This window comes from Lampetra planeri, chromosome 10 (genome assembly GCF_965212315.1).
Source record: "Lampetra planeri chromosome 10, kcLamPlan1.2.h2, whole genome shotgun sequence".
Lineage (NCBI taxonomy): Eukaryota > Metazoa > Chordata > Hyperoartia > Petromyzontiformes > Petromyzontidae > Lampetra > Lampetra planeri.
In genome coordinates, this window is record NC_136116.1 from 6,792,446 (window position 1) to 6,813,660 (window position 21,215).

At 45.8% G+C, this 21,215-nt stretch overlaps 1 protein-coding gene and 1 long non-coding RNA gene across 3 annotated transcripts; one reads left to right on the forward strand and one right to left on the reverse strand.

Annotated features, from left to right (window-relative positions):
* Positions 1 to 8,524: 8,524 nt before the first annotated feature.
* PGAP3 (post-GPI attachment to proteins phospholipase 3) lies at positions 8,525 to 16,837 on the reverse strand. 2 transcript variants are annotated; one of them, XR_013585824.1, is made up of 8 exons: positions 15,710 to 16,175; positions 14,734 to 14,831; positions 14,255 to 14,407; positions 13,040 to 13,102; positions 12,572 to 12,633; positions 11,856 to 11,992; positions 10,187 to 10,452; positions 8,525 to 9,161 (listed from the first exon to the last, which is right to left on the reverse strand). XR_013585824.1 is itself a non-coding variant. In XM_078598116.1 (8 exons), exons 1-8 carry the CDS (start codon positions 15,879 to 15,881, stop codon positions 9,101 to 9,103), a joined length of 951 nt encoding a protein of 316 aa, XP_078454242.1. In that variant the 5' UTR covers positions 15,882 to 16,837; the 3' UTR covers positions 8,525 to 9,100. The 2 variants fall into 2 exon arrangements, 1 of the variants encoding a protein (XP_078454242.1); XM_078598116.1 differs by having other exon boundaries at positions 10,187 to 10,391; positions 15,710 to 16,837.
* Positions 16,838 to 17,281: 444 nt separating this feature from the next.
* LOC144720936 (uncharacterized) lies at positions 17,282 to 18,941 on the forward strand. Its single transcript, XR_013585825.1, has 2 exons — positions 17,282 to 17,408; positions 18,639 to 18,941. It is a non-coding gene; the product is annotated as an uncharacterized LOC144720936 (long non-coding RNA).
* Positions 18,942 to 21,215: the final 2,274 nt, after the last annotated feature.

The window sequence follows — 21,215 nt, forward strand, 5'->3', positions numbered from 1 at the left end:
ATAAACATTTTCACCATCGCGATGCACAACACTCGACATAATTGTTTTTCTTTATGTAGCACTGTAGATGGACAATGTTATTATGTATTGATTTTAGTGTATCCATATAAAGAACTTAATCTGTATGTCTCAAAAACACCTCGAGGGTACTCTCCGACAAGGTAGAAAGCTGAAATTTGGTGCAGAGGTAGCTTTTAGGACACGAACAACAGGAACGAAAATTCGATTTTTATTTTTATTTTAAAGCGCCCAAATCTAGATTGTAAGTGCCCCATAAACATGTTTGTGCGTGTCATTCAGAAACCGTTCAAAATATAAGATTGCGATCTTAATTTTAGAACTTTCGTGACTGCAGGAATTATTATTTGGTTCTTTCGGTTAAGTCACGTCTAAAGATAAAATAATAAATTAAATTAAATAATAGAATACGACGTTTCGATTGCAACACAAGCAATCATCATCAGGTATAATGAAATAGCGACATAATATCTAACCAGAAAACTATAGACAGACATATTAGCAGACAGATATCACAAGATACATACATAGCGAGAGCAACACAGGTGACAGAGAGGGGTGATCGTCTCTGTGGGGTGGCCTTAAATAGACAGAGGGGGGGCGGAGGCAGAGAGAGGGAGGGGGGTTAGAAAAAATTAGCATATCAATGAGTGGTCCAAAAGAAAACGTGGTGCTGCGAGTACGATGGCACAGCAAGCAAGCCTGAAAATCAGGAGAAAGACACACTAAAATTAAATAACCTAGTAAAATATCGAAATGTAATGTAATACAACACAGAGGGTCGGTCAACACACAATTAACGCATAGCCTGGTTGATTACGTATTTCAAAGATTGCTAAGTTAGAATTTAAGTGTGAACATTCTAAAGAGGACACAGGCAGAGAAAACAAGTCGCCAGAGAGAGAGAAAAAAGATAAGCTTAAAACTTCCCCGTAGAAGTGGTTCAATCTTAATTTTAGAACTTTCGTGACTGCAGGAATTATTATTTGGTTCTTTCGGTTAAGTCACGTCTAAAGATAAAATAATAAATTAAATTAAATAATAGAATACGACGTTTCGATTGCAACACAAGCAATCATCATCAGGTATAATGAAATAGCGACATAATATCTAACCAGTTTTCTGGTTAGATATTATGTTTGTGTTGCAATCGAAACGTCGTATTCTATTATTTAATTTAATTTATTATTTTATCTTTAGACGTGACTTAACCGAAAGAACCAAATAATAATTCCTGCAGTCACGAAAGTTCTAAAATTAAGATTGAACCACTTCTACGGGGAAGTTTTAAGCTTATCTTTTTTCTCTCTCTCTGGCGACTTGTTTTCTCTGCCTGTGTCCTCTTTAGAATGTTCACACTTAAATTCTAACTTAGCAATCTTTGAAATACGTAATCAACCAGGCTATGCGTTAATTGTGTGTTGACCGACCCTCTGTGTTGTATTACATTACATTTCGATATTTTACTAGGTTATTTAATTTTAGTGTGTCTTTCTCCTGATTTTCAGGCTTGCTTGCTGTGCCATCGTACTCGCAGCACCACGTTTTCTTTTGGACCACTCATTGATATGCTAATTTTTTCTAACCCCCCTCCCTCTCTCTGCCTCCGCCCCCCCTCTGTCTATTTAAGGCCACCCCACAGAGACGATCACCCCTCTCTGTCACCTGTGTTGCTCTCGCTATGTATGTATCTTGTGATATCTGTCTGCTAATATGTCTGTCTATAGTTTTCTGGTTAGATATTATGTCGCTATTTCATTATACCTGATGATGATTGCTTGTGTTGCAATCGAAACGTCGTATTCTATTATTTAATTTAATTTATTATTTTATCTTTAGACGTGACTTAACCGAAAGAACCAAATAATAATTCCTGCAGTCACGAAAGTTCTAAAATTAAGATCGCAATCTTATATTTTGAACGGTTTCTGAATGACACGCACAAACATGTTTATGGGGCACTTACAATCTAGATTTGGGCGCTTTAAAATAAAAATAAAAATCGAATTTTCGTTCCTGTTGTTCGTGTCCTAAAAGCTACCTCTGCACCAAATTTCAGCTTTCTACCTTGTCGGAGAGTACCCTCGAGGTGTTTTTGAGACATACAGATTAAGTTCTTTATATGGATACACTAAAATCAATACATAATAACATTGTCCATCTACAGTGCTACATAAAGAAAAACAATTATGTCGAGTGTTGTGCATCGCGATGGTGAAAATGTTTATAGTCGTTTCGACCAATCAGCGCGCGGTGTTTGGTGGGCAATTGCAACCTTATGACTGCACCGAAGACTACATTGTTAAGCGTGAATATATTTGACAATACGCTTTCTTTTATTTGTGTAATTTTTTCTTATTTTAATGCTGTACAGTAAAAATACAATATTTTCAATATCAATTGTGATTTATTAAGACTTTACATGTGGAGTATTGGAGTCCTGTGGGACGTACCTCCTGTATTTTAGTTCGTTTTAACGGGAAATAGGGAATCAGTTAACGTCGTATCAGTTTAAGTAGTGTTTTCCAAGAATTGTAACCCCGAATTAAACTGATAATTCCCGGTGCTGAGTAATACTATTTATAGTTTTTTTCATGATATTGTCTCGTATATTCAAAAGCTATTATGGTTATATGGCTTGCACGTGCCTATTAAAAACGTCATCGTAATACATTAAACATTTTAAATCCTCATCAGACCGAATGGTATAAAGTGCAGTCACCCGTTACTCTATCTCTGGCCTCAATGTGCTCTGAAGAAGGGCCATTGTTAGAAACGTCACCTCTCATATATATTTTTATTTGAAGGCCACGTGCTACTGATGAATGTGTTAAATTTATTGTAACTTAAATAAGGATTATCTGTGTCGTCTCGTGTCTCGAGCGTCTCGTGCCTTGGCAGACCCCACTAAGCAATGCCCGCAACAATGTCTGATCGTAAATAAAAAAAAATTCAACCATATCAAGTTACTTATTATATGTATTGAAAATGTTTGCCTGGCGAAGACAGGCTTTATGCACTATTTATTTAAAATGTTACTTCAGTTTTTTTTCCATATGTTAATATTGTAGTCGCTTTGCTAACGCAATAGCGCAACACAAAAGCACAACTTAATAGTGAGTGACAATGCCCCCTATTTGCGAACGACGTTAAAACGATACGACGTTAACTGATACGACTTAAGGGGCCATCCATTTAATAGGTACGCAAAAATCTGTCAAAACTTGACCCCTCTCCCCCTCCCTGTACGCACGCGGACTTTTAACCCCCCCCCCCCCCACCTGCGTACGTACGCTTGACGCACCCCCCCCCCCCTCCCAGAATCCTACAGAACGGCCGATATTTAATCCACGCAGAAACGATCAAGGATTCATAATATTAACGTGTTTAAGTAAACAGATAGTCCACCGCCGGCTGCATTAAATAATTAAGTTGCGTACCTGTGTAGGGGTGTCACGGGAGGGAAACGGACGGTCCGCAAACCACCCTGGGGGGCTGTGGGAGGATGCTGTGATCCCACACAGCCCCGCCCCTCGGTGGCAAGTGGGTATAAAAGGCGGAGAGCCAGAGAGCTCGGGGCATACGTTTGGAACGGGTCAAGATGAAGAGCCAGTGAAGATCGAAGGCCAGCAAGCTCGTCCCTGGAACTCCTCTGGTCGCTGTCCTTCTAAGGGCCGGCCAGAGCAGCGAAGGTCGATGTCCTTCTGAGGGCCGACTTCGCGTGGCTGGTAGTCGGGATCTGTGCCTAGCCAGGGCCAGATCAGGTAGTCTGTGGTGCCACAGCGACGGGGCCGCTCTGCCGAGCCAGGGAGCCGCCCGGCTTCCACCACCGCACTGCCCCCCATCACCCCCCCCACATAAGCACGCACCCGCACCCACGTAGGGCCTCGTGGTCGGGTCACCTACCCTGAGTTTTCACCCGAGGGCCCCCTCGGGGGGTTACCCCACGGTTTCTCAGGGCCAGGGAATTGGACAGGACCCTTCCCAGGCCAAGTAACACTGCGGCGCCGTGGGCGGATTTGAGATCGCACGACCACGGCGAGCTCAGAGAGCCCCGCAGTTAGAAACGCATACAAACACAAACACGGGTCAGCAGGGCAGATAGCTGGGATCAGGACCCGGGGCGACTGATTGGTCGAAAGGTGAAAGGCCGGCGGGATCGCAAAAGAGCGGGAAATCCTAGGCTCAGGATTGGTCGAGAGACCAAGGCGGTCGGGACGGGGGCGCCTAGCCTTTGATGTGAATAGTTTAAAAGAAAACGCAGGGGCAGTAGGGAACTCTCTTCTTCTGAAGTTTTGACACGGAGTCAGCGACGAGGGAGTCATCGGGCGAGCCGCTAGATTGTCTGCAGGACGATCTGAGCGCCGCAAGGTCACCAAGAACTACAGACGGTATCGTATTACGCGCCTTACAACACCTCAGAGCGGAGAGTAGGATCCGTAGGAGAGGGTTAGTTCGGGGTAAGGACGAGTAGGAAAGTGGTTTAACAGAGAGCGCAGCATAGAATAGGGCTGCACGCCACCAGAGAGTGGGTTAAAAGCGCCTTGCTGGCCCGCACACACACACGGGTGGCTCGGTGGGTTAACAAGGGCTAATAAAATCTCGAGCGTAGTAACAAAACCGTGTTGTTGGGTGTTTTTGAACGTGGTATTAGCGTGCACTGCATTCGCGGGTGTGTGGTCGTTGTATGCGTAAAGGCCGTGGTCTCTGTACGATTGTGCGGGTACGGAGGTGCGTGTGTTAACGCCCGGGGAGAGCACTTTTGTGTGTTGGCGTGCCTACGCAGCCGTGTGAGAGGAGAATCGTCCTTGTACGATACTTGTGTTGACGTGCACGCGCGAGTGCGGGAGGGGACGAGTCGTCGTGTCGGCGTGCGCCCCGCTCGCGTGTGCGAAACCGCGGTGCGCAGTGAAGCTGTTAGCTTTGTGCGAGCTTGCGTGTGCTCGTTACTTGCGTAAAGTGCGGCGCGGTGGTGGGCCCCTGACCCCCAACCCCGCGGCTCGAGCGCGTAATCGGCTGCGCATTGTTGTACGGTTTGTCTCGCGCGCACGGCGGCGGCAACTTGAGTCGTTGTGTCGGCGTGTGCCCCGCTTACGTGTGCTCGTTACTTGCGTAAGCTCTCGGCGTGCGTAATCGGCGTCCCCCAGGTGCGCGATCGTAACGTGCGCGGCCAGCGCGGCGCAGAGCGGCGCAAGAGTGGGTATCGCGTGTGGAGCTGTGTGTGGGTGTGCGCGTACGTAATTAACCATGCCTGCTACGCGGACCCGCGGTGGAGGGGAATCCTCGGGCGACGGCTCCCACACCATGGGGGAGGAACCTAGCAGCGGTTCGCTTAGCAGCGGGGGGGCGATTGATGATGTTAGCCCGGCCGTTGGCATTATCGAGAGAGGGATCTCGGGGGCTAGCGACCCCCACAAGTCTCCTTGAGAGGACGGGTGGCAGCTAGCCTGGGAGTGCTTACTGTTAATAAACGGGTGTTGCCTCAAGCTCGACCGTCCCTGTCGTCACTACACCTTTAAAAGGTTTGTCTGGTGTCAGCTAGGTTCAAACGCCGGCTGAACCCAGTCGAACAGGTGACGCATTATAGGGGTTTCGCCAACACACGCAATGTCAGGCTGAAGCACAACAGCGTTAGCTGCAGTCTGCTGGGCCGCCGTCTCAAGATCCACAGCGTCGCTGTCGTGATCATCATCATCATCCAGCTTTTGATTGTGCTCACTGTCAGAAGACTCAGTCGTGTGAATGCGCGCTGGTGTCGTTTGACAGCTAAAACCTTGAGCCAGCGGCAGTCTGCTTTGAGGCCAGATTGCAGGATGTGTGATCCATGGGGCAGGCCGCCACACTCTGTCAAACTCACTGCTGAGCTGCGTGATAGCTGCAGTCAGGGGTACGGTGGCATACAAGTGACACCTCTCCCACAGTCCCACTTCTCCCGGTAGTACTTGTCTGACAGCTGAAGAAACTGAACTGTGGCTCATTTGAAGGCCAATTTAGACAATTATCTAGGCTTCACCCCCCCCCCCCCGTTCCCTATGCGTACGTACATTGTAAGTAGAGCCCCCCATACGCAAGCGTACGCATTTGGGTTAACCCCCCCTCCATGCGTACTCACTAAATGGATGCCCCCTAAACTGATAATTGCCGGGAAACGCTGTTGAATTGTGAGGATGCTTGTTCCTGGGTCTAATTACCATTTATATAACATTAATTTATTGCCCTACATTCCTGAGACAGAGAAGTCTGAGAAATGCAATGTGAGGTACAAATATGAAACTAACACAAATCAAATGAAACTCAGAAAAAGGGGTTTAGCACCCAATGATAAAGTACCGTTCAGCACCCCCACCCCTCGCCTCGCTTAACATAAACAGCAAATTTCTCAACTTATAAATATGTTCGTGCAATCTTCCCCTGATCCCGTGCCAATTGGGCTCACGTACCCGATTGCACGATATTCAAAATTAACCCAATCTGAATGAAGCTGAGAAAACGGCCTTGTCCACACGAGCCGTCCTGGCAACGGAACTCTCATCATTATTCCGTTTAACGCCAACACGAACACTTGTTGTTGACGTCAGCCTTTTCTTCCCTGGAGAGCTCCTGGCCTTCGTCCCACACCTCTTGATATAACCTCTCTCCTCGTTATTTCCAATCTCTATCTTTGGAGGTCCCCCCCCATCTCCATCGTACCCCCCCCCCCCCTTTTCGTTCCTTTGTCTCGGCGTGGTCCCTTGTCCCTTGCGTGACCCCAAGATTTGATCCAACATTCAGTAGTGGCCGTGCTCTCGCACGCCTGCGTCCCGTGTTATACAATAACAACAAAACACATCATATCACCTTTAGTGCCTTTAGAGCACACATCATACATGCACATTTTGGATGACGTCTACAATTCTCACGATAATCTAGAAGGGCTAACCATCTGAAATTCGGCTCAAATATAAGTGAGCCCTTGTTTATGATGGAGGGAAAAAAATGTTTTTAATTGGACCCCCCCCGCCCCCAACATGAGGTGTGCAAAGATTGTTTTGTTCACCCTTTGAACTCCGGCCTACGATAGTTTGTATCTGTAGGGCTTCATGGGTGTTGAATTAAAGATGACTTGATATTCTAAAATCTGCATATATTTGATGTAATTTGACATCTAAATACTGGCAAAATAATACAAAGCTATACGTTGCCGCTAATTTAGATGAGTCAGGCCCTTACACCAAACATAAATAATAAATTGTTTTAATTAGGACCCGACAACGTATGCGCCCACCACCCTCCCAAACAAATTACACCCACAGCTTGATTTGCATATTCCTACTGAACTCTTTTAGAAATAAAGCGTTTAGTATTTTACCATCAGTTAACTAAGCGATCATCCTCCCATGGAATTGGGCTAAAGCTACATGTTACTTTTGCCAATATATGCAGGTATGTATACAGTGCCATACATAAATACGTGCTGCCACTCTCGTTATTTGGATTGCACCATCGAGGAACGTTATGATGAGAAATGAACTTGATGGTGACATGGGCAGGCCTTCATCCAGCAGCGGATAAATAATAATAGCCTCTATGACAAATTACACAGACGAGAGTATGCGCCTTTTTCGCTATATATTGTTTACTGTATTCCACCGATGCCACCTAGAGAAAGTCCAGTAGTGATTTAGACACATTCTTTCACTGGTGATCAAAATCAACTGGAATGTACCCAACCTCACTAGATCTCGGAAGCTAAGCAAAGTTGAGCCTGGATAGTGCTTGAATGGGTTTACTTCCATGCACGCCAGCTTGTTATAGGCGGCCACCGGGTTACTTTGTGGGCAGCAGAGAACATCGCAGAAAAATCCCATGTTCAGAATCAGAATCTGTATTTATCCTGCAGGAATCCGATGAGCTATGAATATCTTTTAAACAGATGTCCAGTAGAGGCAGGTCAGAACCTTGTCTTGTGCTTCTTTGCCCGATGCTTCCCACCATTAACCAATCTGCACCGGTCAGCGTGAAGTATGGTAAAATAATCTGTTTGATGCCATGGCATGAGGAAGCCCCTTGGTGAACCAAGGAAATAATTGTTACAGGGGCACAACTGAAAGGCACAGCAAAGAAATGTCTCTCTAGGGAAATAATTGATATATGGATCGAAAACATGGACTCTGACAAAAAAATTGAAAAGCTGAAAATAAGCAAAGAAGTATGAAGCGATGCATGTAGTGAATTATATTGAAAGTGGAACACATGGATAAAAAAACTAATTATTTTGTCGACCATTGTGGGCTTAGGCTAGATATGTTGCTTGAAGGGATGATGACCGATGGACAAGAATGGTGACGGCAAACACCCGAGATGATGACCACCTTGGAGCAGTGACTTAAATCGGTTCAAGTGCAGGAGATGGCTTGTGGAATGAAAGGAACTTGATGGTTACATGGGGGGGGGGGGGCTTCATCCAGCAGTGGATAAATAATAGCTGATGCATACTAAAGGAACAAATTAGACAGACGAGAGTGTGTATGTGCCTTAATAGCTCCTCATTTTTTACTACAACTCCACAAATGTGTACACCTCAGTCACCTTATAATTCAAAGCAGTAAAGGCCTCAAAAAATACAAGTCAATATAAAAGTTATAAACACATCACACTGCTCATAAGACACCCCGAATCATAGAGGCACATTGAAACAGCTTACAAAATACACCACATCAATAGGAATCTGTATTTTTGTGAGATTCCTTAACATGTCCCATGAATGAAGAATTTATCAAAACTTACAGAGCCGACGTAATCAGTGCTGCATGGGCATATATAAAAGTACAAGTGTTGTCCTTAACACAAAGCTAGAGAAACTCTCCATAAGAGCACAACAACTGCCTTTGAAAACAGTGGCTTAAAGGCTACAGTGTTTAAGACAAAATTCTGTGATTCACCCCGGATAGTTTGATCGTAAACACCAGCATGACACTCGTCAGTTCCTTACCCAATAACGTGGCAATTTCAGAAGGAAAAAAAACACACAAAGATATCTTAGTGTGTGCTATTTGGCACGGCTAAGAGTAGATAAAGCAGCCTATTCTCTTTTCTCCACCCATCAATAGATCTTCTTGAGCTCTTGTTCCTTCAGAAGATACAAACTGTCCTCGATAAGAAACCTGAAAAATGAAAAAGTCATGTGAATAGCTTGGCATGACAAGGCATTGCAGACAAGGGCAGCGCAAACACACTTCAAAGACACAAGACAAATTATTTTCCAGACAATGTAACTTAAAATAACAACTGTTAAATGTTGTCACAAGATCCAGTTGCAAAGCCCTTGAGAAATAAATGCAAAAGCCCGATACAGTGTGCGAAGACACTATTAAATGGAACAGTGGTTGGCTCTGTATGTATGTTGAACTTCTTTCGAACCGTACGTAGCCAACCATGCTAATCGGAGGTATGGCTTAATCTTCAAAATAGCTTAAAAGGGTCAGAGCTGGGGTGACTTGCAGCTGTATCCAGGCTGGGCTGCCTCACAACTCTTGGTTAGAGCCCCGACATTGGCTAATGTCAATGACGAGTGATATCTGAAGCAATCCTGCACTGCCGCCCTGTTCACCAACCCACATTGACCATTGTGGTCAAGTATTGGTCAAACAACCCCCAAGATCGATTTGGCATGGGGAGACCATCATCCAGCAGTGGATGAAGGTCTGAATAAATAGTTGTGACTAAGGGTGCTGCAATGGTGCGGTTGACTGTAACTTTATGGTGGGGCCAAGCGCAGTGGAACTGTGCACACTCAAACCCTAATCTCAACCAATGGTCACTGATAGGAACAAATATTTTTTTCCTCTGGGGTTACAAACATTTGCTCCAGAGGACCAAATATTAGGGATATTTGTTTACACCTTGGGGCTCTCAGCTTGCACAACGCGAATACAGTATATTCAAAAGATCAGACCATTTCAGACAAGGGGTGTCCAGTATATCCACGTTCTTAACAAAACCCCATTATTTTCATGAAAGTCTGATTGACTATATTTACAGCTTGTAATTTTATCTTCAGGGGTCCCTCAAAAGTCCCTGTTTGTATGCGGGACGTGGGATATGCTTCCACGTTATTTTGAGGACACGCACTGCAATGCTCCAAGGTGAAGAGGGACTCTTAAGTGTTGGGGTGACAAGCCCAGCTGACCTGTAGAAGACCAAGGGCAGGGGGATGGTGCCGATGTGCCACAGCGCGTGCGCGTCCAAGGTCCAGAGCAGCGGTGGGAAGTCGAGCAGCTCAAGCAGCGCCAGGCCGTGCAGGCAGAGCACGACGGCGGCGCAGCGCCACACGTATGGCCGCTCACGGTGGCCTCGCAAGCACCAGCCCAACCACCACAGCAGGTTCACCAGACCTGTGTGTTATTTGACCGCACAACGCATGCACACCAAACCACCACAGCAGGTTCACCAGACCTGTGTGTTATTTGACCGCACAACGCATGCACACCAAACCAACAGAGCAGGTTCACCAGACCTGTGTGTTATTTGACCGCACAACGCATGCACACCAAACCAACAGAGCAGGTTCACCAGACCTGTGTGTTATTTGACCGCACAACGCATGCACACCAAACCAACCGAGTAGGTTCACGAGACCTGCGTGTACGTGACCGCACAATGGAGACGCACGCACACCAAACCGCCACAGCAAGGTCACTAAAACCTTCGTGTACACGCATCAACCCAAACACCACAGAAGGTTCACGAGACCTAAATTTCGATTTAAAGCTTTCGTGACTGCAGGGATTCATCTTCTTAGTTCTTTCGGTAAAGTCACGTAGAAGGGAAAAAATGTAATAATAAAAAATAAAACATAATTAAATAATTCTCACGACGTTTCGGCCACAACGCAAGCAGCCGTCCTCAGGTGAAAACCAGGTCTGTCGGGGAGACAGCGACAGACCTGGTCTTCACCTGAGGACGGCTGCTTGCGTTGTGGCCGAAACGTCGTGAGAATTATTTTATTATGTTTTATTTTTATTATTATTTTATTTTCACGAGACCTGTATGTATGTGACCGCACAATGAACGCGCACGCAGACCAAACCACCACAGCAGGTTCACCAGACCATGGCGCACACGCACCGTTACCACAGCGGGGTCACCAGACCTGCGCTCGCAGTAAACAAAGCATACATGCAGCAGTTAACTGCTTTCGTTTGGTTTTGTTTTGCTGGTAGGATTTGTTATAACTTCCACCAACTGTTGCCGAAACTAAAGCACTCAGATTGAGCACAAAAGTCCAGCCCTCAATCAAGACAGCAGATTGAGTGTACCCTCCCTAAACTCTAACAGCATACTGGCAAAGAGTGTTCGGAACCATGAAGTTGTCATTGATCCCGAGCGCTTGCCTGTCTTCCTGCACATCTCAAAGTTTAGAAAAGCATCAATAATTGATATTGAATATCAATATTGAATTGCCTATGACCAAATCCTCCGCAATGTGCCGGATCTCATCACATCGCGGAAGCTAAGCAGCGTTTGGTCCTGGATAGCGGTTGAATGGGCAACCATCACCATGCATATTCTACAGGTGTTGGAGGCTGCTGTGATGCAAAACTGTCAGCAGAGGCCAGTGCGACAAAATCCATTGTTGTACTCTGTTCCAATATCCTCGCCTTCACTAACCAATACTGACATGCGTGGTTAAGTATGGTCAAATATGAGCCAGACAGGCACGTAGAGGTTCTCCTCCAGCAGGAGAACGACGAAAGGGTGGTACATGTTTATGAATAAATAAATCAAACGCATGTCTATTCCTACTACAGAAACACAAGTGGCGTTGGCTAGCGGCAGTGTAGAAACCGACGGGGCACCTATGGTAGCATTGGCGATGATGTTGTAGCCGTAGTCGAAGCGGACGAAGCCCATGTACCAGACGTGGTAGGCGAAGAACGACACGAGGACTGCTCCGAAGACAGACGCCGCACCCGGATGCCGCTGTCCCACCGTCCTGCAAAGCAGACTACAGTGTCGGCGGCAGCCCACTGGCAGAGCCATCAAGCGTGCAGGGTGGCGCAATTGCTCGGGGGCCCAGGGGCTGGAGAGGCCCGTGCTTTCCTCGCCACAAGGAGGAGGGAACGCAAGGGATGAGCGCTGGTCGGGAACTCTGGCAATGCCAGCTTTAGGCGTAGGCATTGTAAACCTCTGCCCAGGGCGGATGATTATTGGAACTCGGGAGGAGTGGCAATGTCAAGTTGTGCAGTTGGGTGAGCTGTAATTGGTGGGTGCATTCACATGACACCAAGACGCCATGGCCTATATCGTTGGAGATGCGCGGGTGTGCGATGCATGCCATCGGCATGCAGAGACGCGAGGTGAGAGAAGATAGCAACGGATCATAGGGGACCTCATTTCATTGCTGTTGCAAAAGCCCAAGCCAACCAAGCTACTTAGCATGGACGTCTTATTGCTAGAGGTTTAATGCAAATAAATTGGAATGTCAAGGCATTCATTTAAAATAATGCAATCCATACAGGAAGGTGAGATCCGATTAATAATTCATATTTCAGTGAGCAAAAGACAAGCTGACCTTATACAGCAGAAGTAGATGGAATAAAGGATGAGTGAAGTTGCAGAGAAGTAATCCATTTTCTAGAAATGAAGTTTACACATTCAGGTTAATGCAATTTTTTGGGTAAATTGTAGATATTTCCACAATGTGGTCACTCAAATTCCAAAGGTGCACCCAAGCAGGAGCCAAAGGGACAGTTTCCTTCTCCCCCCGCTGTTTAGACGGCTGTTGTACGTCAAAGGTACTCTTAATTTTCACAAATGTAAGAATGAATGACTTGAACACGCTATCAAATGCAATGGATACAAACTCTGTCACAGGTGGTTAATTATAAATGAAAAAAATCCTGTAGGGAACTTAGTTCTGACATAGTACCCTTGGTTTGAAAACTATTTGTCCATTCCAAATTATTTAGCTGTATGTTCCACTGCTCACCATATAAAAGTGTAAAACACAAGTTCCTTGCTAAGGAAGAGAGAGACTGACCTCGGTCCAAGGTGTATCTTTGCAGTGAAACACTGTTGACCAAAGCCAAGTGTTCATTCCAATCTGAGACAAGACACATCGTAGTTGTAATTTTTGAAATCACATTAATTTAACAAAATTCAATGACATTTATTCCATGGGTCACCGAGCATTTGCAAATGATGTATAGCCTACGAGATGCAATGCGCAGAAATAAGTGACTCTATTCATCACGTTTTTATGCACAACTAGTCAAGTAAAGTGACTGCCACAATTCACTTATAGGACCTTTCAGGTTTAACCAACCCCAGGTAGAATGCAAAAATAATTACCTGGTACTTACTATGCTACTGAAAATGTAATACAGGTAGGAACAACAGTTCCACACTGCCCACCAGGGATTATTTGTCTGTCTGTCTGTCGTGCATAGCCACGCCCTCGATTTGTGTCACGCAGCTTGTCTGTCTGTCTGTCGTGCATAGCCACGCCCTCGATTTGTGTCACGCAGCTTGCGCCGCGTGACACAGATCGCACGAATGCGCTGTCTAACCAAGTTCCTACCTGCCCACTCCGAAGGAACGTGTTTTAAATTAAACAGACATTTACTACAAATGTTTCCACCCCAGGGTCTTATGTGTATATTTGACCTCAGGTTGTTACGTCAACTTTTTTTGCATTATCAATAATCATGTGCTATAAAACGATGAAAAGCAATTAACGGTTTGCCACGTATTTCAAAATGTATTCCAAAAAAAGGTTAAATCCAGCCCCGTGTGTGTGTGTATTTGCGTCTGCTGAAACGAACCACCCAATGACTGATGAGCCTGGCCTCTGGTGCCTAATGAAGGCTGCCACTGACCAATTACTCGCCGTTCAGTTTGAACATTCTCAGGTCCTATACTCTTAGGTTTTTTCGGTAAAGTCACGTAGGTAAAAAATAAAAAATTAAAATAATAATAGAAATAAAATAATAATAAATGAAAATAAATCAATTACACCTAAGAGTATGAATCCTTGCAGTCATGAAAGCTTCAAATCTAGAATTCTCAGGTCATATTCGCTCCTATCGTTACTAAACATTTTACTGCATTCGATTATTGATTCCATGAATTTTGAAACCAAGAATTGATTTCAAAAGAAATAACAAACAAAAATGCACCAATCGATTATGAACACGAATTTGACCAACACGAAGATCTGCACGTTCATACACATTTCAAGACCAAAAGGGCTCACCAGAGAAAAAGCGATGACCGTTTGATAGATGGGTGCCGTGGACGGTATTTTTTTGCGGTACATAACCATTGCTGCGTAATACGAGAGCCCATTGAGCAGTGAAGCCAATGCAGACAGGGGCTCCTGAATACACAATAGCCGAACAAACGGCCACTAAGGGAATAGACAAAGACACAGGCACAGTCGTTAATGTGAAATCAAGCTGTCACGAAACTCTGACCTGTGAGCCACGTACACAACACATCTTGACTGCCTTAATGATTCGTCTACTGGCACTGCTTGTTATACACTCATTAGCCAAGTGTTTAGAATTTCTGAATCACATTTCCGAGTGAAAAATAATAAGGGTTGTGATAAAACTGACAATGACATGAAACTGATGCTGCAATTACTTTATCATAAAAACGCAAGAATTGCCACCAAATCTCATATTCAGGGTTACGTCAGTGGCTTCTCGCGGAAATATTAGTTCAACTTGCCTTTCCGTGGAACTGTGGGATACTGCGACCTTCTTTGAGAAATAATGCAACAGTGTCCCACATGCACGTGTATCTGCACTCATCCTCACACAGCCAGCCTGCCAGAAAAGACAGAATAACAAAACAAACCAGCCATATAATCCACCATTCAAATTATCTAATGATGAGATGTGAATATACAAAGCCCAACTTTTCAGCCTTTTTAATTAAGTTCGATCAGTAACCTGTAGAAATACATTTCCATCGGTTGTTATAATGGCTGGTACAAAAAAACTAAGTGAGCTTGCAAATGTTACATCGCTAGATGGGATGAAGACTTACGTTGGAATCAAAGCCAAAGGAGGAAATATGCCCAAGAGGGCATTCCCCCATAGGGAATGGAGGGATGAGATCTGCACACGTGCCAGAACTAATGGATTGTTAGATCGCAAGAGCACGAGGAACGGCAGCAACAGGTTGGGGAGGCCTTCATCCAGCAGACGGATCAAGACTGGTGATGATATAGATTACACATTAACTATGCTGTGTTAACTTTTTTAACATAAATGCATGTGCAGTACTACATTAAGTCGGGTACGACGTGACACGATGTAAAATATTACGACAGTTTCAACAGTGGAAAATGAGTCACTCACCCACATGTACAACTCATTAAATGGCCTGCTGCCGGTAAAATCTGAAGCACACTTTTCACCGATCATTGTTACATCGTTTGTGACTTCCAAAGTGACAACTTCCCCACGCATTTGCTACGCGTGAGTTTCCAGAATCGTTGCCACTCAAAACACCAAAACAACTCTTTCGACACCTTGTATTTATGTTTGTACACCACCGCCAATTTTTTGTTTTTATGTCCGAGGGTGTTGGTGGTTGTTCATACGACTCGTTGTCCATATGTATATACGTGCGGCAAAACCGATAGCCGTGTTTATCCTCTCTCCATTCGGTTACCGGTACTACTCTGGGCAGCTGTCACCTGTGTAGGGCATGTAGAAGGGTCTCACGTGGCCCGTGCAGTTCCCCCGCGCGCACCGCTTCACGCACTGCGCATAGTGGGGCTGCCGGTCTCCGAGCGACGCCTGGGTCACGGCCACACACAGAGCCAGGGCCACCGCGCACAAACACACGGCACGGAGGTGGTGGCGCATGGCTCCAGGAGGAGGTCAATCCTGATGATGGGGGTCAACTCCAAGGAGGGGGCCCACGCAAGCGATGAGTCAATCCTGAGTGGTCAGACTTGATGATGATGGGGGTCAACTCCAAGACGGGTTGAACCCTGATACAGGTCAACTTGAAGAAGGGATCAACTCAAGAGATTAGTCAACCCTGAGTGGTCAGACTTGATTATGGGGGTCAACTCCAAGACGGGTTGAACCCTGATACAGGTCAACTTCAAGAAGGGGTCAACTCAAGAGATTAGTCAACTCTGAGTGGTCAGACTTGATGATGGGGGTCAACTCCAAGACAGGGTCACAACCTGAGAGGGGTCAACCCCGATGGGTCAACTTCAACAAAGGGTCAACCATAAGCGGTGTTAACCCCTAAAGGTGTCAAGCGTGACTAGGTCAACTACACAAGAGGGTCCACTCCAACGAGAGAGGTCAACCTTGGCAGGTGTCAACTCCAAGAAGACAGTCAACTCCGAGAGGGGGGGGGGGGTCAACTCCAGCAGGGTCAGCTCCGGGAAGCAGTCAACCCTTAGTCGGGTCAACCACGTGTGGGGCCGGGGGTCAACTCCGAGAAGAGGGGGTCAACCCCCACCACCCCGACTACCAGCAGCGGTCGGGCGTAAGTCTCCAGCAGCTCCGCAGACGTCACACAATCAGTGAACGAGTCCTCAATCGCGGTGACGATGCAGTCGGTTGTCATCGCTAAGTGGGCAGGGTGAGCATGGCGAGCACAGGTTCCAGTGGAGTCAATGTGGGTGGATAAAATCCCTGAGCGGTGGACGAGAGCGGAAGGAAGCTCCCCCCAAGAGAAGTTCCCGATTATCCGCGGTCGTTCGCCAGCTGCCCGAACAGTCGGGAATCTGCGAAAGCCACCGGATCCGTGAACGAGAAGTTAAAGGGGCCTCGGCTAGCGCCACTCTCGGCCCAGCGCGGTTGTTGTAGGATTCAAACTCCGGAGCGGAGCGTAAATTAAATAATCGCACGGGTTACCATCGCCCGCTGTTATAACAGTTGCGATTTAAAAATAATAATACCGCGTTTTTATTGATTTAATCATATATCCCCGTACATTTGTTATAATTGACTAATTGTCACTTTACACGTTCCAAGTGGCATCTTCTTGCCGGCTCCGAATTCAATTGTGGACTCCATGCCATGTTGCAGCGCGTCTTGCTCAACACACGTGTTCCTATGCGCGCAACGCAACCTGGATCGGATTTTCAAAGTGGAATCCGGAGCCGGCCAAACGCTTCCGCTTCCGCACTCACCATGTACAAGGGACGGTGAATCCAGGCTCCGAGATCCACAACTACGAGATCCACCTCGGATCTTGCGTTGCGCCATATTCCCACGCCTCTTTCTCTCGCGTGGCTTGTTTCGCTTCCGTGTTAAAGAGGGCCCACGTGGGATGTTTCTTTTCAATTTCAACAACGGAGGGCAAGTGGAGCAACTCTCACAACAACGCGCGGAGAGCGCCGGGCGGAAAAACTACAGCAAGTTGGCACAGTAGGGGGCGCAGCTGGTGCATCTGCCAATCATCTCAGTCAGTCAACCCATAGGACCTGCTACACCTGTCAACGCATACGGTTTACCCGTTTTCTTGTACAGATAAATTGAGTTTTCAGGTCCATACCTACTGTTATGCTTATCTGGGTCTTGTCCCCGTGACCCCCTGCCAGCGAGCCTTCCACACTTCATGTGATAGCCTCAAAGTGCACCTGGCCTGGCACAGGTTCTGTGGTGACGTCACCACCACTTAGTGGCGAATGTGGTTTTCATTTAAGGATCGTTCAAGAGACAAACACATTCCTGTGGAGGGAGCTGGTAGGAACGTTGGGTTGCTCGGTCAATGGCCAGGGTCAACGGCGGCGTGGTGTATTCCGCACATATGCCCGACTGTGAGGGCGGGCACAAGCCGGCGTGAGTAGGTTAAACGTTGAGTTTTATAAGGGCACCACGGGGTTGACCAGCCCCTCCCCTCCCCACCCAGCCCCACCCCTCCCACCCCCCACCTAGCCCCACCCTCCCCACTCAGCCCCTCCCCACCCTCCCCACCCAGCCCCTCCCCACCCAGCTCCTCCCTGCATGACGGACGGACACAATTATCCCCTGTGGGCTGGTGGAACCAGTGGGTTCCTACCATTAATTTTCCTCCGTAGAAGGTTCACAGACTACCGTAGTTTACTTTATGGCCCATACCTCGGATTGTAATGCTACAATCTCACCAAAATGTGTCTTAGGAGATGTGCGTATCGGCCTTTTGATGTTCTAATGCGGTAGAGGATTACACCGGTTGTCTTCGAGGTGGCATGTGAAAGCCAGGAGGTGCGATGGTAATGTTTGGGTCTCGAATGAGGTGTTTATTGATGGTACTTCATCTGATCTGGGTGAGAGTCGTGGATGGTGAGAGTACGATGCCAGAAGGGTGATGTGTGGTACGTTTGAGGTCTTGGTTGATGGGTAGATTTCTGTTGGCAATACGTGGAAACTCCCTTTATGACTCTGGCCATTGACCGAGCAACCCAACGTTCCTACCAGCTCCCTCCGCAGGAATGTGTTATGTACATTTCAGAATTCAGAGTAAAATAGCTGCGGAGCTTAGATTATTCTCAAGACTCGTTTGTGAGTATGGTCAATAGTACAATGCTCCAATTAAAGTATTTGATCTACTCTTATATAAGCGCACAACTTTATCTATCTGTGATGAACGCTGCACTTTCTGTTGTTTTCATGCAGGGGGCGCTGCAAACCTACGCACCCCCTGCATGAACGACGGAGGCGCAGGGACAGACGTTCGATTACATTGGAATCGATCTGCAGACGGCGGTCTTCTCGCACGGCCAGCAGCTCTGTGTCGCCTTATCTCGACCCCGCAATCCCAAACAGGTGAAAGTCCGCATCGAACCGAACCCCCAGCAAGGCCATCTACTTAACGACGAGAGAAAATTCACACGAAACGTCCTTTTCAATGAAGTCTTCCAGATGTAAAATGGTATAAGCTTTTAATGAAGAAATAAAATTATCTAATTCAAAACATAATACAATTCAAAAATGTTTCATTTTAAAACTTCAAAACGGAGCATCGGGTGCTTGCGTGAATGCGTCATTCATGTGCAATTTTGTTTGTGACTTTCCTGGCCGAAGGCCGTAAATGGTGGTGAGGGGCACCACAGGCACCCCCGAACAACCCCGAGTAACTACATCATTAGACCTCCTTTGCCAGTACCAAAATATAATAATAGGGGTTTTCCCTTTTTTTCTGGCAACATAAAAACCTATCAGTGTTTTTTGTTTGCATTTTGACTGCAAGTATTGTGGTTAATGCAGACATGAATCCTCGTAAAAAGGTTTCAGTTTTGTTGCCAGAAAAAAGGGGGAAAACCCCTATTATTAGACCCCTAGTAAATAAATAATAGATGCTGAAATTTTTGACAGTAAAGACATAGTGTTTCACATTGACACAGTAACTGTATTAAATACCTTATGAGTAGCTGTGACCAGACCCATAAACGAGTTTTGAATCGTTTATTTGGATGTGTTTATATTCATAATTCATGAGTCAATAACAGTACATGATTACAATCGATCGTTCATGCTCAACAATTTAAAGTTCACCGAGGTGGTTATAATGTTGAGTTATTGCTATGAGAGTTAACATCGTGAAGGATGTTATTATTGGTTAATACTGTTAAAATGTTATCTTTACAGTGCATAAGAGGTAAATAGGGGACTAATATGGACAAGTCGAATTTTGGTGGAATGTAACTTTGTGTTAACTCTGGCCACCAGGGGCGATGGTGAAGCGGGTATCGGGGGGAGCTTTGGCGTCGAGACATGTGCTGTGTGACACGTGGGCTCAGAGCTGAGCGTGGCATTCTCTGTGCAGATTTCGAGTTGGAGAATAAAAAAATTCACCCGTAAAAAGAAAGTTTTTCACTATAAATCCTTTATATGCGTGGCAGCTAGAGTCCTTTCGTCCTCTGGCTTGAGATGGCTGCCACCTATGGGTCAGATGATTGCCTGCCACCATTAAGCAATTGGTAATTAAATATTATTATTTTTTTCCTAAAAAGTGTAAAGTTATGGAAAAACATTTTCACGAAAATAAATTGTCACGCACAACGAGTCTGTGTGCAAAATGTCAGCTCGATTGGATCACGGGAAGTGGGTTAAAAAAACGACCGAAAGATTTGCACGGTCGTAAGCAAGCACGCAAGTGCACTTAATATAAAGGATTTAAAAAGGGAATCTACCCTGGAGGAGTCTTCACGTCCATCGTTATATCCATGTCAATCCCCAAGTTCACTTGAAAAACTCATTCTAAAATAATGTGCAGCCACTGAACTGGACATATAAATGCCCTACAGTTCGCAGGTGCTACACTGACGCTACTGCTGGAAGCGATTCCACGAGAGGGAGCTGTATGGGCTAACCTGGTATACTCTTCCACGATACTCGGATCTTGGAGCAGGTGGGCATACCCACACTTTATCCCACTACCTGCCGATCCGATCGACAGTGTACCCATTTGTACAACTGCGTAGATAATGCCGGGGCATTGAGTACACTTTCCCATCGTTTAAAATGCAGTGCCAGGAGGTGGAATGTAACCAGCGATCTCAAGATATGTGTCTTACTAGACATGTCTATTTGCGGCAATCGTATGTTTTTCATGCAGGAACTGGTAATGTTGTTGTGGTGGATCCCAATCTCATATTTGGTCCCATTCGTTGCTGGGACCATAGCCCTAGTGACTTGTTGGTACGTGGACTTGATTTACGGTGGGAATTAGACCAGAAAAATTACAGAAGGCTACATCATATTCTTGGGGTCTTTCGGTAAAGTCATGTAGATAGGTTCAAAGAAAATAACAAAAAACTACGTTTTGATCGCAACACAAGCGGTCGTCATCAGGAAAAGAAGATTAGCTTCTAAAGGCAAACTGTTTAAAAGATCTAGATCTTTAATTCCTGCAGCCACGAAAGCTTTAAGTCAAGATTTAGGCCACATCATATTTAGACTGAATACGGTACTGTTAAACCGACAGGACCAAATGACCACATCAACTTCACATAAAACATACGTTTATTGTCGAGTGCTAGACATTTTCCCTTTTTAGTTTCATATACGTGTCACGTTGAATTTCTCATTAAAAAAATGACAGCAGGGCCCAAAAAGACATTCAAATAAAACTAGTTTTGAAATTGCCTCCCATACATTCGACTACCCCCCTCCCGCAACGTTCAGGAATGTAGAGCAACTCCAGTATCTCATTCTCTAATTAAAACGATAATTGGGCCAAGAAATGCATCA

What these genes read in the sequence shown, in the direction of transcription:
- PGAP3 (XM_078598116.1), bottom strand. Translation starts at nt 15,881, where the DNA reads ATGCGCCACCACCTCCGTGCCGTGTGTTTGTGCGCGGTGGCCCTGGCT. An exon ending in AAGATACACCTTGGACCGAG is followed by an intron (nt 12,634 to 13,039) that starts GTCAGTCTCTCT and finishes CTTCATTTCTAG; the next exon opens with AAAATGGATTACTTCTCTGC. An exon ending in CTGCCCTTGGTCTTCTACAG is followed by an intron (nt 9,162 to 10,186) that starts GTCAGCTGGGCT and finishes TTCATTTTTCAG; the next exon opens with GTTTCTTATCGAGGACAGTT.